The sequence below is a fragment of the Engystomops pustulosus genome, chromosome 5, assembly GCF_040894005.1.
Source record: "Engystomops pustulosus chromosome 5, aEngPut4.maternal, whole genome shotgun sequence".
In the NCBI taxonomy this organism is placed as follows: domain Eukaryota; kingdom Metazoa; phylum Chordata; class Amphibia; order Anura; family Leptodactylidae; genus Engystomops; species Engystomops pustulosus.
In genome coordinates this window covers 172479613-172491039 of record NC_092415.1, presented here as the reverse complement: position 1 = coordinate 172491039, position 11427 = coordinate 172479613, and the positions used below count along the sequence as shown (strand labels likewise).

At 41.1% G+C, this 11427-nt stretch overlaps 1 protein-coding gene across 1 annotated transcript in view; it reads right to left on the bottom strand.

Moving 5' to 3' along the window:
- Positions 1 to 3265: 3265 nt before the first annotated feature.
- Positions 3266 to 11427, bottom strand: part of ITGB8 (integrin subunit beta 8) — a 79954-nt gene continuing 71792 nt past the window's right edge. The window contains exons 12-14 of the mRNA XM_072153816.1: positions 10192 to 10295; positions 4748 to 4911; positions 3266 to 4677 (exon numbers count right to left, since the gene is read on the bottom strand). Coding sequence (XP_072009917.1) covers positions 4555 to 4677; positions 4748 to 4911; positions 10192 to 10295 — 391 coding nt within the window. The 3' untranslated portion in view covers positions 3266 to 4554. The remainder of the gene's footprint in view (positions 4678 to 4747; positions 4912 to 10191; positions 10296 to 11427) is intronic.

Sequence of the window (11427 nt, the reverse complement as noted above, 5' to 3'; positions counted from 1 at the left end):
CCTTGAAGTTAACCCCCTTTTCATCAAGCATGACTTACAATAAGCCGAGTGACATAATGGGGGTCATTTACTAAGGGCCCGATTCGCGTTTTTCCCGACGTGTTACCCGAATATTTCCGATTTGCGCCGATTGTACCTGAATTGCCCCGGGATTTTGGCGCACGCGATCGGATTGTGGCGCATCGGCGCTGGCATGCGATGGAAATCGGGGGGCGTGGCCGAACGAAAACCCGACGTATTGGGAAAAACCGCTGCATTTAAAAACCGAAAATGTGTCCCTTGGGAAGCGCTTACCTTCACCTGGTCCAGCTCGGTGTATTCCGGCACGTTTTCCAGCGCAGCAGCGCCACCTGGTGGACGGCGGAGGAACTACCTTCATAAATCCCGTCCGGACCCGAATCCTGTTCAGAGAACGCACCGCTGGATCGCGAATGGACCAGGTAAGTAAATCTGTCCCAATGTGTACAGGAGGAAGCCAAAGAGAAGCAGTATTCACAAGTGATATAAGATTTGTCAAGTCGAAAAGGCAGAGACACGTGACATGTAATAGATAACCAAGTATAGACATGCGATTGGAAACTTTGACATATATTGTTGCTGTTGGAACATGTACAGAAAACCAGATCTGTGGTACTTTTCCACTACATGTTACTGACTCCATACACTTTCTTCCACTCCCAATAGGTATTTCAGGCCTTTTGTGCCCCTAAAACGCTATTAATAACCCCAGAAAGCTATTCTGCATGATACTGCTGTGACCGGATCTTTTTGGTACTGCCTTGGCCCATTTGGAACCTCACCTGAGGGGGCTACCAAAAACAACAACTAGGTCCTATATGGGAAACAAGTCTGGATTGCCATATAAATTGTATAACTGAGAAAAATAAGAGTAATCCCTGAATGGATCAGTCCAAGCAAAACTATGTTACGGCTGGTGAACACCTACAAGAACCGTAGAGTACCCTGCATCCTTCAGGACCTGTAACATGGCGTTCCTAAAACAATGCAAGTTTACTATAGGTGTCTTTTTGATGATCATTTTAGTTAGTATGGAATAGTCTCTAGGGCTCATTTCTATGTTGACTGCTCTTCAGCTGAAATCCTAACAACACATTAGTGACATCAGGATATGCACTACAGAAAGCACAATTTATTTCCACAATTATTTTCCCTGTAAATGTAACCCATAAAAAAATAATACCCCACCCTAAACAAACATTATAACATGCTTTTGGTTAACTTAATGGAAAACTGTGCAATAAAAACACCATTAAGCTTTGAAACTATGTCATTAAGATGCTACGTAGTAATGAACTAGAAGGAAGATCATTGCTTCCATATTTTCTGTGAAATAGGACTCCAGATATGAAGAGATAATAACTTTGAGGTCCTTTAGTCCTTCCCTGAGTCCCTTTATCTACCCTGTCACATCAGCCCTGCATTCTCATGTTGCTTTGGATTTCCCTACTTGACTCCTAATTCTATTTCCCCCTTTACACCACCTCCATGTCAAATGGGGGTGCAGCATGCCCACTTTCGCACCCCTCCACCCCCATTTGGCATGGAGGTGGTGTAAAGGGGGAAATAATCACAATTCTTGACCGTTGCGCAAGGAATGTGGTTATTTCGGCCTGTACGTCAGAGAATTACCCTAAAAAATATCCCCCATAGATTATTAGCACAGTATCTCAAAAGTATAACAATAAAACATTACAAATATTGAAAAACCACCATTATTTCTACCACCAAATACACACATGGACTATGAGGGTTATGAAACATCTGTATGTTCAGATCTACCATCAGCTACAGACCCCAAAGTGCATTAAGGATGAGCAGTGATCACAAAGACACATGAAGCCCAACTTTATCTGCCCTCCCATTAGAAGTCAAGCGTGAAAAAAAAAAACTTGCTGAAATTGAATGGAAACTAGAGAAATTCCAGCCAAATCAGACCAATATTATTGCCATTAGTTGCTAAGTAAAAGTTGAGGGAGCACAGTGACAACATAGAAATCTTGTCCAGTTTCCTTGACCCTTCACGTCAAGAGAAGAAGCACCACGGTCAGGACTGTATCGCTGGGACTTTGGTTGTTATGGTAAATGAGGACTTTTAGCAACAATGTAATATCTGACATATAATATTATTTCCTTCGCTATATTACTGGCAGTCTATGACTGATAATTGTTATTATGTTACATATAACCCACTATTACATCAGCAACTGGCAATGTACATCATCACTGGCTGCACAGCAATGCTGGCACCAGGATCAGGATAGTATGGTAAAATCCATGCATACAATCCACTCATACTGTCATATCAGTATGGCCATGTTCACATCAGACATTCCGAAGGGGCTCGTAATGAGCCTCATGGCAATTCTGGTTGATTAACATAATTTAAAAAGGATCTATGAGTAAGTGTTCCTGGTTGATCATGTCCCGATGGTAGATTTCCTTTAAAGAAGATCTGTCACCTGGAAAAACGGGTGACAGGTCCGATAACACTAACAAACTCTGCTGTGCTGTGCACTAGAAACGCCGGACCGCTCTCAAATCAGTCTGGCGTATTCATGAGGGGGCGGCATTTGGGTTGGGACTACCGCATGACAGTCATCGCCGGTCTTTGGAGTGAGCGGGGCGGTCTGGGGAAGAGACCACTTTGAGAGCTTTCCGACGCTACGGTAACATTGTAACACTGCTGCGTCTGCTTACTTTAGTGCTCCTAGTGCCATTTTTCAGGGTGACAGGTCCTCTTTAAGGAATCCTTGGTGTAAGCGCCAGTACACACTTTATGCTGCTGCAATGCACAATCACAATATCATATAGTTCAGAGAGTAACATTCCCATCATGTATTAATGAAATATACTTGCTCAACTAAAGCCAACCTTAAATGTTTCAAATGTCTGTCGAAATGACATATTGCGTTATAGAAAACAAACACAGACTATTCAGTCCAGTAAATGAATGCAATTTTACAATTACTTTAGGTACTTAATACTTGCCATATTACACAAACATTTGCTACTTCTATGGTCAAGATAAAGTTGTAGGTACAGTTATACAAAACTACTGTAGTGATTCTCTCCAAAATTACTTTTATCAAGGGTTTTTTGGCACTTAGGATGACGCTCGTCAAATTGGTATATAGATCTAAACTTGATCCGAACATTTGCAGTGGCTTCATACTCAATAGGTGATATCTGTATCAGCATGCATTTGTGTGCACTGTTTCCATCTATAGGAATATCCTTATGAAAGTGCTTTTAATTGGTAAGGTTGTTTGAAACAATAAAGTTTTTGATAACAGTAACAGCAACTTTAAATATTTTTTTTTCCAATCTTTGTTTTAATTCACTTTTGAAATGTAACTAAATTAGAAATGAATAGAGAAGGCGATAAAAGTAAACTTTGTGATATACTTCATTGAGGAAAAAAGCTTAACTGATCCTTTTTTTCTGCTATTTCTCCTGTAGTGAGCAGTGTATCTGAAAGCCTTCTGAGTTTACTCCACTTCAGACAGATAAGGAGGCTAATTATTAACTCATTGCCTACCTTGGGAATATATACCTTGATGATTCAGCTGTGTAAAGCACTTAATCATTAGACACTTTTTCAGGCTCCTTTATCTCTCAGCTGTCAGTGGATATAGGTCAGAATGCTGATTTACATAAACTGCTTAAATAAAGAAGAAAGGACAGAGGAACAGATTTATTTTATAAAATATGTAGCAAAGTTTACTATTATCATCTACACTATTGCTGTACGCAATTTTGCTGAAAGTTTTGTTACACCTTCGATTCTCTATAAATGTCATTTAATGGCTTAATGTTATGTAAATTTCTGTATGAGTTAAAACTTAGTACTTAATAAAGTCACAATTAATTTAATCAAGGCCACCTACATTTTTCCCTTGCAGCAGTTCAAGCACTCGAAAGTTGTTTCTTTTTCATGCCTAGGGATGTAGCAGAGATGAACGTTTCATTCACCCTGTGAAATGGCAATCGAACCAGGCATTGTGCCAAATGACACACTCAGCTAAGCTGGATCTGTATTCTGACAAGGTTACAAACCTCTCTGTGGAGTGCACATGGAATATAGCTAAAGTGTAATCAGTGCTTAGTATAAAACATACAAAAAATAAAAAAAAAATAAAAATAAAGTGCTACATTCAAATCTTGTACCGTACAGTAGTAATGCACATGAATCTATTAGAGCAGCCAAATATTAACTCTATGTAGTTATGTCCTTTCCCAAAATCTTTACAAGATGGGAAAAAACCATGATGTAGTAAAAATCGATCACTGGATGCCAGCACTTGGAGAATGCCATGCTACCCTTTATGATTTACTAGGAAAGCTATGGCATCTATGGCACCACTTCTGGTGGTTTATGTATTGGCACGTGTTGTATAAACAGGCCCTGCCCATTTATATGACATTAGTTTCCTTCTAAAAAAATGTCTATAAAATATCTAATAGCAAAAGGCATAAAAGTCACCGAATGCAAACCACGAAGGTTGATGTGGGTCAACTAATGCAAACATCTTCTTAAAACTTGTACTTCAACGCTTCATGGACTGCCAGTTTTCCAATGGCAATGGTAATGTCTTCTGGTTTCTCCCGTGTATATGTTACCGTCCTTGAGTATACATTATGTAGGCCATTTTTATCCTGAGGGGGAGATAAGATGTTATGGCACATCCTCAGGGACACTTGTAGGAAGCAGCTTTTGGAGACTTACCTTCATTGAGGTTGTCCCCCTGTAGTCAGATGAAGAGGTCCTCCTGTTGATATTGCATTGTAAAATACAAACTCTAATGATAAGCACAGAAAGAAAGCCGATCAAGAAGGTTGCTGTAAAGATGATGAAAAATATCTTCAGGATCCAGGGGTCAGAGAAGCATTCTGGGAAGAGGAAAAGAAGAAAAAGGACAATTCAATAATCCATAAATAAAGGGTCCATTCTTGTGATAGGTAGTAGTTGGACCCTCACCGATCAGCTTGTTATCCCCTATTCTGGGGGGTGGGGGAGGGGGGCAAAAAATGTAGATTTTGAAAGCACAAAAAGTTCCAGCTTTCCGCAGGTGTAGCAACTAGTAACTACTTACTCTACCTGCGGAAGATGGAACTTTTTGTCTGTTCAAAATCTACATTTGTTTCCTGGGACCCAGGTGTTCCCTGTCTTCTGAATTCGAGGATCTTCTAGGTGAGCTGACTTGTTGATAACATGCACACTTGGTACAACCCCTTTAAAGGAAACCTACCACTTAAAAGTGGTAGTTCTAAGACACAGATACATGGTACCAGCTCAGGGTGAGCGGAGCATATTTTCATTAGTAGAATAAACCCCCTATGGCCGATTACAGGTTATATTAAAATTTGTCTTGGCGCACCGCACTAGGGTACAGTGCACCACGCGCCTGCGCAACTTTGCACAGGGAAACAGGCCGTGCTAAGTTGCGCAGGCGCGAGTGTGCCGGAGAGCTTGGTGACGTCACCGGCTCTCCTGCACTTCAGAATCCGCTGCACGCACAGGCGCACGCATGGTGTGCCGTGCCCTAGTGCGGTGCGCCGAGATAAATTTTAATATAACTTATAAATCGGCCATAGGGGGTTTATTCTACTAATGAAAATATGCTCCGGCCCCAGCTCACCCTGAGCTGGTGCCATGTATCTGTGTCTTAGAACTACCACTTTTAAGTGGTAGGTTTCCTTTAAATACGTAATTCATCTTGTGCTTTTATATGCAGTAGTATTTTACATATCTGTGCAACTGAAGAAGTATTAAAGCGGTTTTCATCTAATAAGAAGCTCATAATAGCACAGGATCACCAAGTATGGCATGAATACTTTTGGGAACTGAAAAATGTAGAAGACATGATAACTACAAGGCCTTGACATTTCCCTCGGAGGAATGCTGCGATAAATAATTACACTGCACAACACGCACTTCTTATACTACATGGAAGTGGAGCATAGAAAAATTCTGATTGCATCTGGTTTGAGACAACATGACATTCTGCGGATCCCCCCCATTTCATCATATCCCTAGTCCCCTAGTTTGTAAAAGTCGGTGAGTATTACCTTATTTATTTTATGCTTCCTATCTGGGAATTCCTTGTCACTTGAGCAGGGCCAAGCACCAGGTTTCAGAAGGCCCCTGGGTGACAGAGCCTCAGTGGGCCCCTTAACAGTGAACTCATGAGGCAGCATTAAAAATTCAGAAACTAAAACTTTACTGTTCCCTAAAATATTCCCTAGTTTATCATCCCAAAAAAACCCTGTTGTTTATTAAAAAAAAAAAAAAACTGCTGTAATTAAGGAACAGAGCCTCAGTGGCGGATTATTTTAGGTGATATGGGAAGGACTTTTAACCCTTTACCAGCAAATATTACTGGTGTGAAGGCTACCAAAGAAGTCAATGTGAGCTATGGATACACTGTATACAATATATGGAAACATTGCAGCTCACTCTCATTTTCTGTGATATTCTTCACTTCTCTAAAGCTAACAACAACGTAGCACAGTCTGCCGGCCTTTCACTAGGTAGTTTGATAATGACCCTCGCTAGAACCCAGCACTAAGAGATTCTCAAAGACTGCAAGTCATCATTCATCGACTTGTAAGATTTTAATGACTTGTCCCAATTCCTCCTACTTCCTAAACACAATAGAATGTTGTTAATAAAGAGAAGGAGGAACAGCCCGTGCCTGATACAGGGAGACCTTATGATAACCTTAACATATTTGGAAAAATGACATATTACGCTGTTGGAAGTCTACAAATTACTAGACATTCAGTTTATCAGACGGTATGACCTTGCCATTGGCGATGACCTTCTGTGACTTTGAAGTGTGTACTAGGGGTCTGGAATTCATCGAGACAAAATCATTTCTTAGCCTACACAACTATCTTGATGTTAAAGACTAGGTAAACACAACTTGCTTCATTCTCTCCCTGTCACGGACAATGTCAGAGATGTTACTGATGGATTCCTAGCCAGTGTAAGATTAGTATCCGGAAACTTTTGCATGTAGTTAAATAGGTATTACAATGTTTATCTTTCACCCTAATTTTATTTTGGTGGTTTGAATTGCTTAATTTTGTTAATAGGAACGCTGCTTCTTAAAGGAGAATTGTCAACCTAGCTATTTCTGCCACACCCTATATGTGGTACTTTAAAGGACATCTACCACCAGGATGAAGGATTGTAAACCAAGCACACTGACAAACTGGTGTGTGTCTCCTCCGGGAGGATCCGCTTTTCTTTAAGCTTCTTATGCCCTTGTTCTTAAGAGAAAAAGGCTTTTAAAATTATGCAAATGAACCCGAGGGGCTCCAGGCTCCATTAACACCTATGGAGCTCTGAGGCTCATTTGCATCATTTTAGAAGCTTCTTTGTAAAAACTAGGGCATAAGAAGCTAAAAGATGGGGTACACGCCAGTATGTCAGTGTGCTTTGTTTACAATCCTTCATCCTAGTGGTAAAGATATCCTCGAGGGAGGTGGAAAATAGGGGTCCCCTGTCTTGGCATCATCATCCACCTGTAGTCAGATGTCTCTCTGCTATGAGAGTTGCAGATACAGATGTTTCTCTATTCATTCTCTGTCTAAAAGTGGCAGCTCAACAATCAGTTTGGGTTCTTCACCTATTTGCCATTTCTTATCTCTCAGACATGTCTTGTGGATTGACCATACATGTATAAGAATACCCCTTTAAAGAAAATCTACCATCAAAATCCATCATGATAAACCAGGGACATTTCTAGATCCAGACATTGTGACTGTGGTAATCTTATCTAAAATCAACTTTTAAAATTGTGATCATGAGTCAGAAGGGCTATGGGGGGAATTACCAGAGCCCCTATGTGCTGCAGCTTCACAGGCAGTTACACTGTGTATGAGCACTTCCCCCTCCTACTATGTGCTGATAGTTCCTCTGCTGCCATGAGATTACAGCAGACAGAATGAGGGGGAAGTGCTGAGGGAGCAGGTGAGACAGTGTAACAAGCTGTGAAGCTACAGTATGGAGGGGCTCCAGTAACCTTCACTTAGTGCCCTTTTGGCTTATTTACATAATTTGAGAAGTTGATTTTAGAAGGAAGAAGGCCATGGAAATATAAGAAGATTACTGCAGTCACGGTGACTGGATATATGAGTAAGTGCCCCGGTTTATCTTGCTAGAATTTCATGGTAGATTTCCTTTAACATACAATGCTTTTTGTGTTTGTTCAAATCCCTAAGTGCTGTCATAGGATATAATATGGATCTGAATCACCATCCGAATCAATATAGTCCCATATGCAACAGAGCAGTTACACAAGCCATTCAGGATGTAAGAAGTGATGTGGATAGTGATATAAAACCACTTCCCTATGATAGGCCCAATACACCAGGACTTAAGAAGGAACTTAAATATAAAAAGAATCACTGGATCTTATCATAGAAAATGTTACATCAATCTGTCCAGCTCCTTCTACTCTATAACATGTTACCTGCAGATAGGACCCTATATACAATCTGTCCAGCTCCTTCTACTCTATAACATGTTGCCTGCAGATAGGACCCTATATACAATCTGTCCAGCTCCTTCTACTCTATAACATGTTACCTGCAGATAGGACCCTATATACAATCTGTCCAGCTCCTTCTACTCTATAACATGTTGCCTGCAGATAGGACCCTATATACAATCTGTCCAGCTCCTTATACTCTATAATATGTTGCCTGCAGATAGGACCCTATATACAATCTGTCCAGCTCCTTCTACTCTATAACATGTTGCCTGCCGATAGGACCCTATATACAATCTGTCCAGCTCCTTCTACTCTATAGTATGTTACCTGCAGATAGGACCCTATATACAATCTATTCAGTTCTTCGTGTTCTATAAATTGCTGCCTGTAGATAGGACATTATGTACAGTCTGCTTAGCCTCTCATGCCCTACAACATGTCCAATCTGCTTAGCTCCTCCTGCTCTAAAGCATTCTGTGTACAGATAGGAACCTACCGCATATACTCGTGTATAAGCCGAGTTTTTTAGCACAAAAATGTGCTGAAAAACCTCAACACAGCTTATACACAAGTCAATAAAAAACTAAACTTACATACTCACCTTTCGGCGCCTCCGATGCTCGGGACGGCTCCTCTTCTGTCTGCTTTAACAGCTGACGGAGACGTGGTCATGGGCTCTGCCGGCAGGCGCATAATATGACATCATCAACGGCCGCATCAAACTGTGTGCCGGCCAGCATAGCGCATGGCTGCTTCTCTGCCGGTTGTTACAGCAGACAGAAGATGAGCCACGGGGACTGGAGCATCGCGGAGAAGACGAGCCGCGCTGAACATCGGGGAGTTGCGCCAAACATGGGGACCACCCGAAGGTGAGTATGTAAGTTTATTTTTTTTAAATGCTGGGCAAACTGGGGGCTGGCTGTATACTAAAGGGGCTGGCTGGCTGTAGACTACATGGGGATGGTTGTATATTAAAGGGGCTGGCTGGCTATATACTAAAGGGGGCTGGCTGTATACTACTGGGGGTTGGCTGGCTGTAGATTACATGGGGATGGCTGTATATTAAAGGGGCTGGCTGGCTATACACTAAAGGGGGCTGGCTGTATACTACTGGGGGCTGGCTGGCTGTATAGCAGAGGCGGCTGTATACTAGAGGGGGCTGGCTGGCTATATTCTAAAAGGGGGCTGGCGGGCTGTATACTACTGGGGGCTTGCTGGCTATATACTAGGAGGCTATGACCAATGCATTTCCCACCCTCGGCTTATACTCAATTCAATAGATTTTCACAGTTTTTGGTGGTAGAATTAGGAACGTCGGCTTATGCTCGGGTTGGCTTATACTCAAGTATATACGGTATGTATAATCTGCTTGGCCACCTCTGCTATATAACATGCTGCTTGCAGATAGAAGTGTTATCTGGTCATCTTTTCTTACTTAACAATATGCCTACTATTAGTTAGGAGTTTAAGTTAAATCTGCTCGGCTCCTCCTAGTAAATAACATGCTGCCTGCAGATGGGACATTATATACAATCTGCTCAGTTCCTCCTGCTCTATAACATGCTCTATAACATCCATTAAAGCTGTGCATAATAATCATAACCAAAATGTGTGAGAAATCCCCAAACTGTTAATAGAGGGACAAATGTTTCTTTTGGAGGGTCCTTACCTGAAGTCTGATCCATATAGTACACCAGTGTGTTACAATTGGTTTTATAGGGATCCATCGGAGCGACAGATCCGTTCAGTGAGCCGTGAGAGTGCTCACAGTTCCTGTGTATTACATAAACAGAGTCGATTAGTCACAGAGTTATTTAAGTGCTTTGAAATCTGTTGATTCTGAACAAGATGACTTAATGCGTGGGAGCAGGCAAATAGAAACAAAAAAAGAAGTAGTAATACTAAAACTAAAGAGTCTGAACTTTTTCTTAAACTGAGCTTTATGTCTAGATGATGGTAAACTTACTCGGTACAATGTTATAACATCTATCATGATTCATGATTGCCTTAAAGAGGTAGTCAGAGACCTTAAAAAGACCTGTACCTCACACAGGCACGACATAAGAATAATTTACAACATATTCAGTGTATAATTTACAACATATTGGGATAACATGGTATTACCTTTAAAGGGAATCTGTCAGCAGTTTTGATTAGACAAAGCTGCAGCCATTGTTAGGTGTTGACCCTAGAGATGTGTAAATATACTTGAATGTGTATTGTTAGTAGCAGCAGAACGGTAAACAATTTATTTATATTCCAGGATTGCAGCTAGACTTGGAACATACTGGTGCACTGGTGTGTGAAATTTCTTCACTGAACATAGCTCACCCCCTCCCGCTGATTCAGGTTTCTGTTGGAATACTACAGCAGTTAAACAAGGCAAGGGGGCTATGCTATGTTCAGTGAAAAGATCTTACACATCAGTGCACCATATTGCTTTAGTTCCAGCTACTATCCTGGAATGTAATTGAATTTTTCACAGTTCTGCTGCTACTAACAACACACGCATAGGTATGGTTACACTGATTTCCAGTACTTCTACATAAATCTGTGGCTTTGTAGGGTCAAAACTGATGACAGATTCCCTTTAGGAATCCAGGGCATGAATACACATACAGTAAGTTAAAAAGTTCATACTTTCCGCAGTTCTCTTTTTCCAGTAGTTATAGCTCTCACCCCGCTATTTGCCCTTGTAAATTGGTTGAGAAATATTCCTTGTGGGTAAAGAACTCTTGCCTTAATACATTTCTATCCACAAAAAATATATACTTGAACCAAATGATAACAAAGAAGTGACCACTTGTTACCATAGAGGCCACAAATGATCTGCAGCATCAATATGTGGTTGGGAGCAGGTCATGGAGTCTGAACGGTGCAGAAAAACAAACCCAAAATCTCCCAA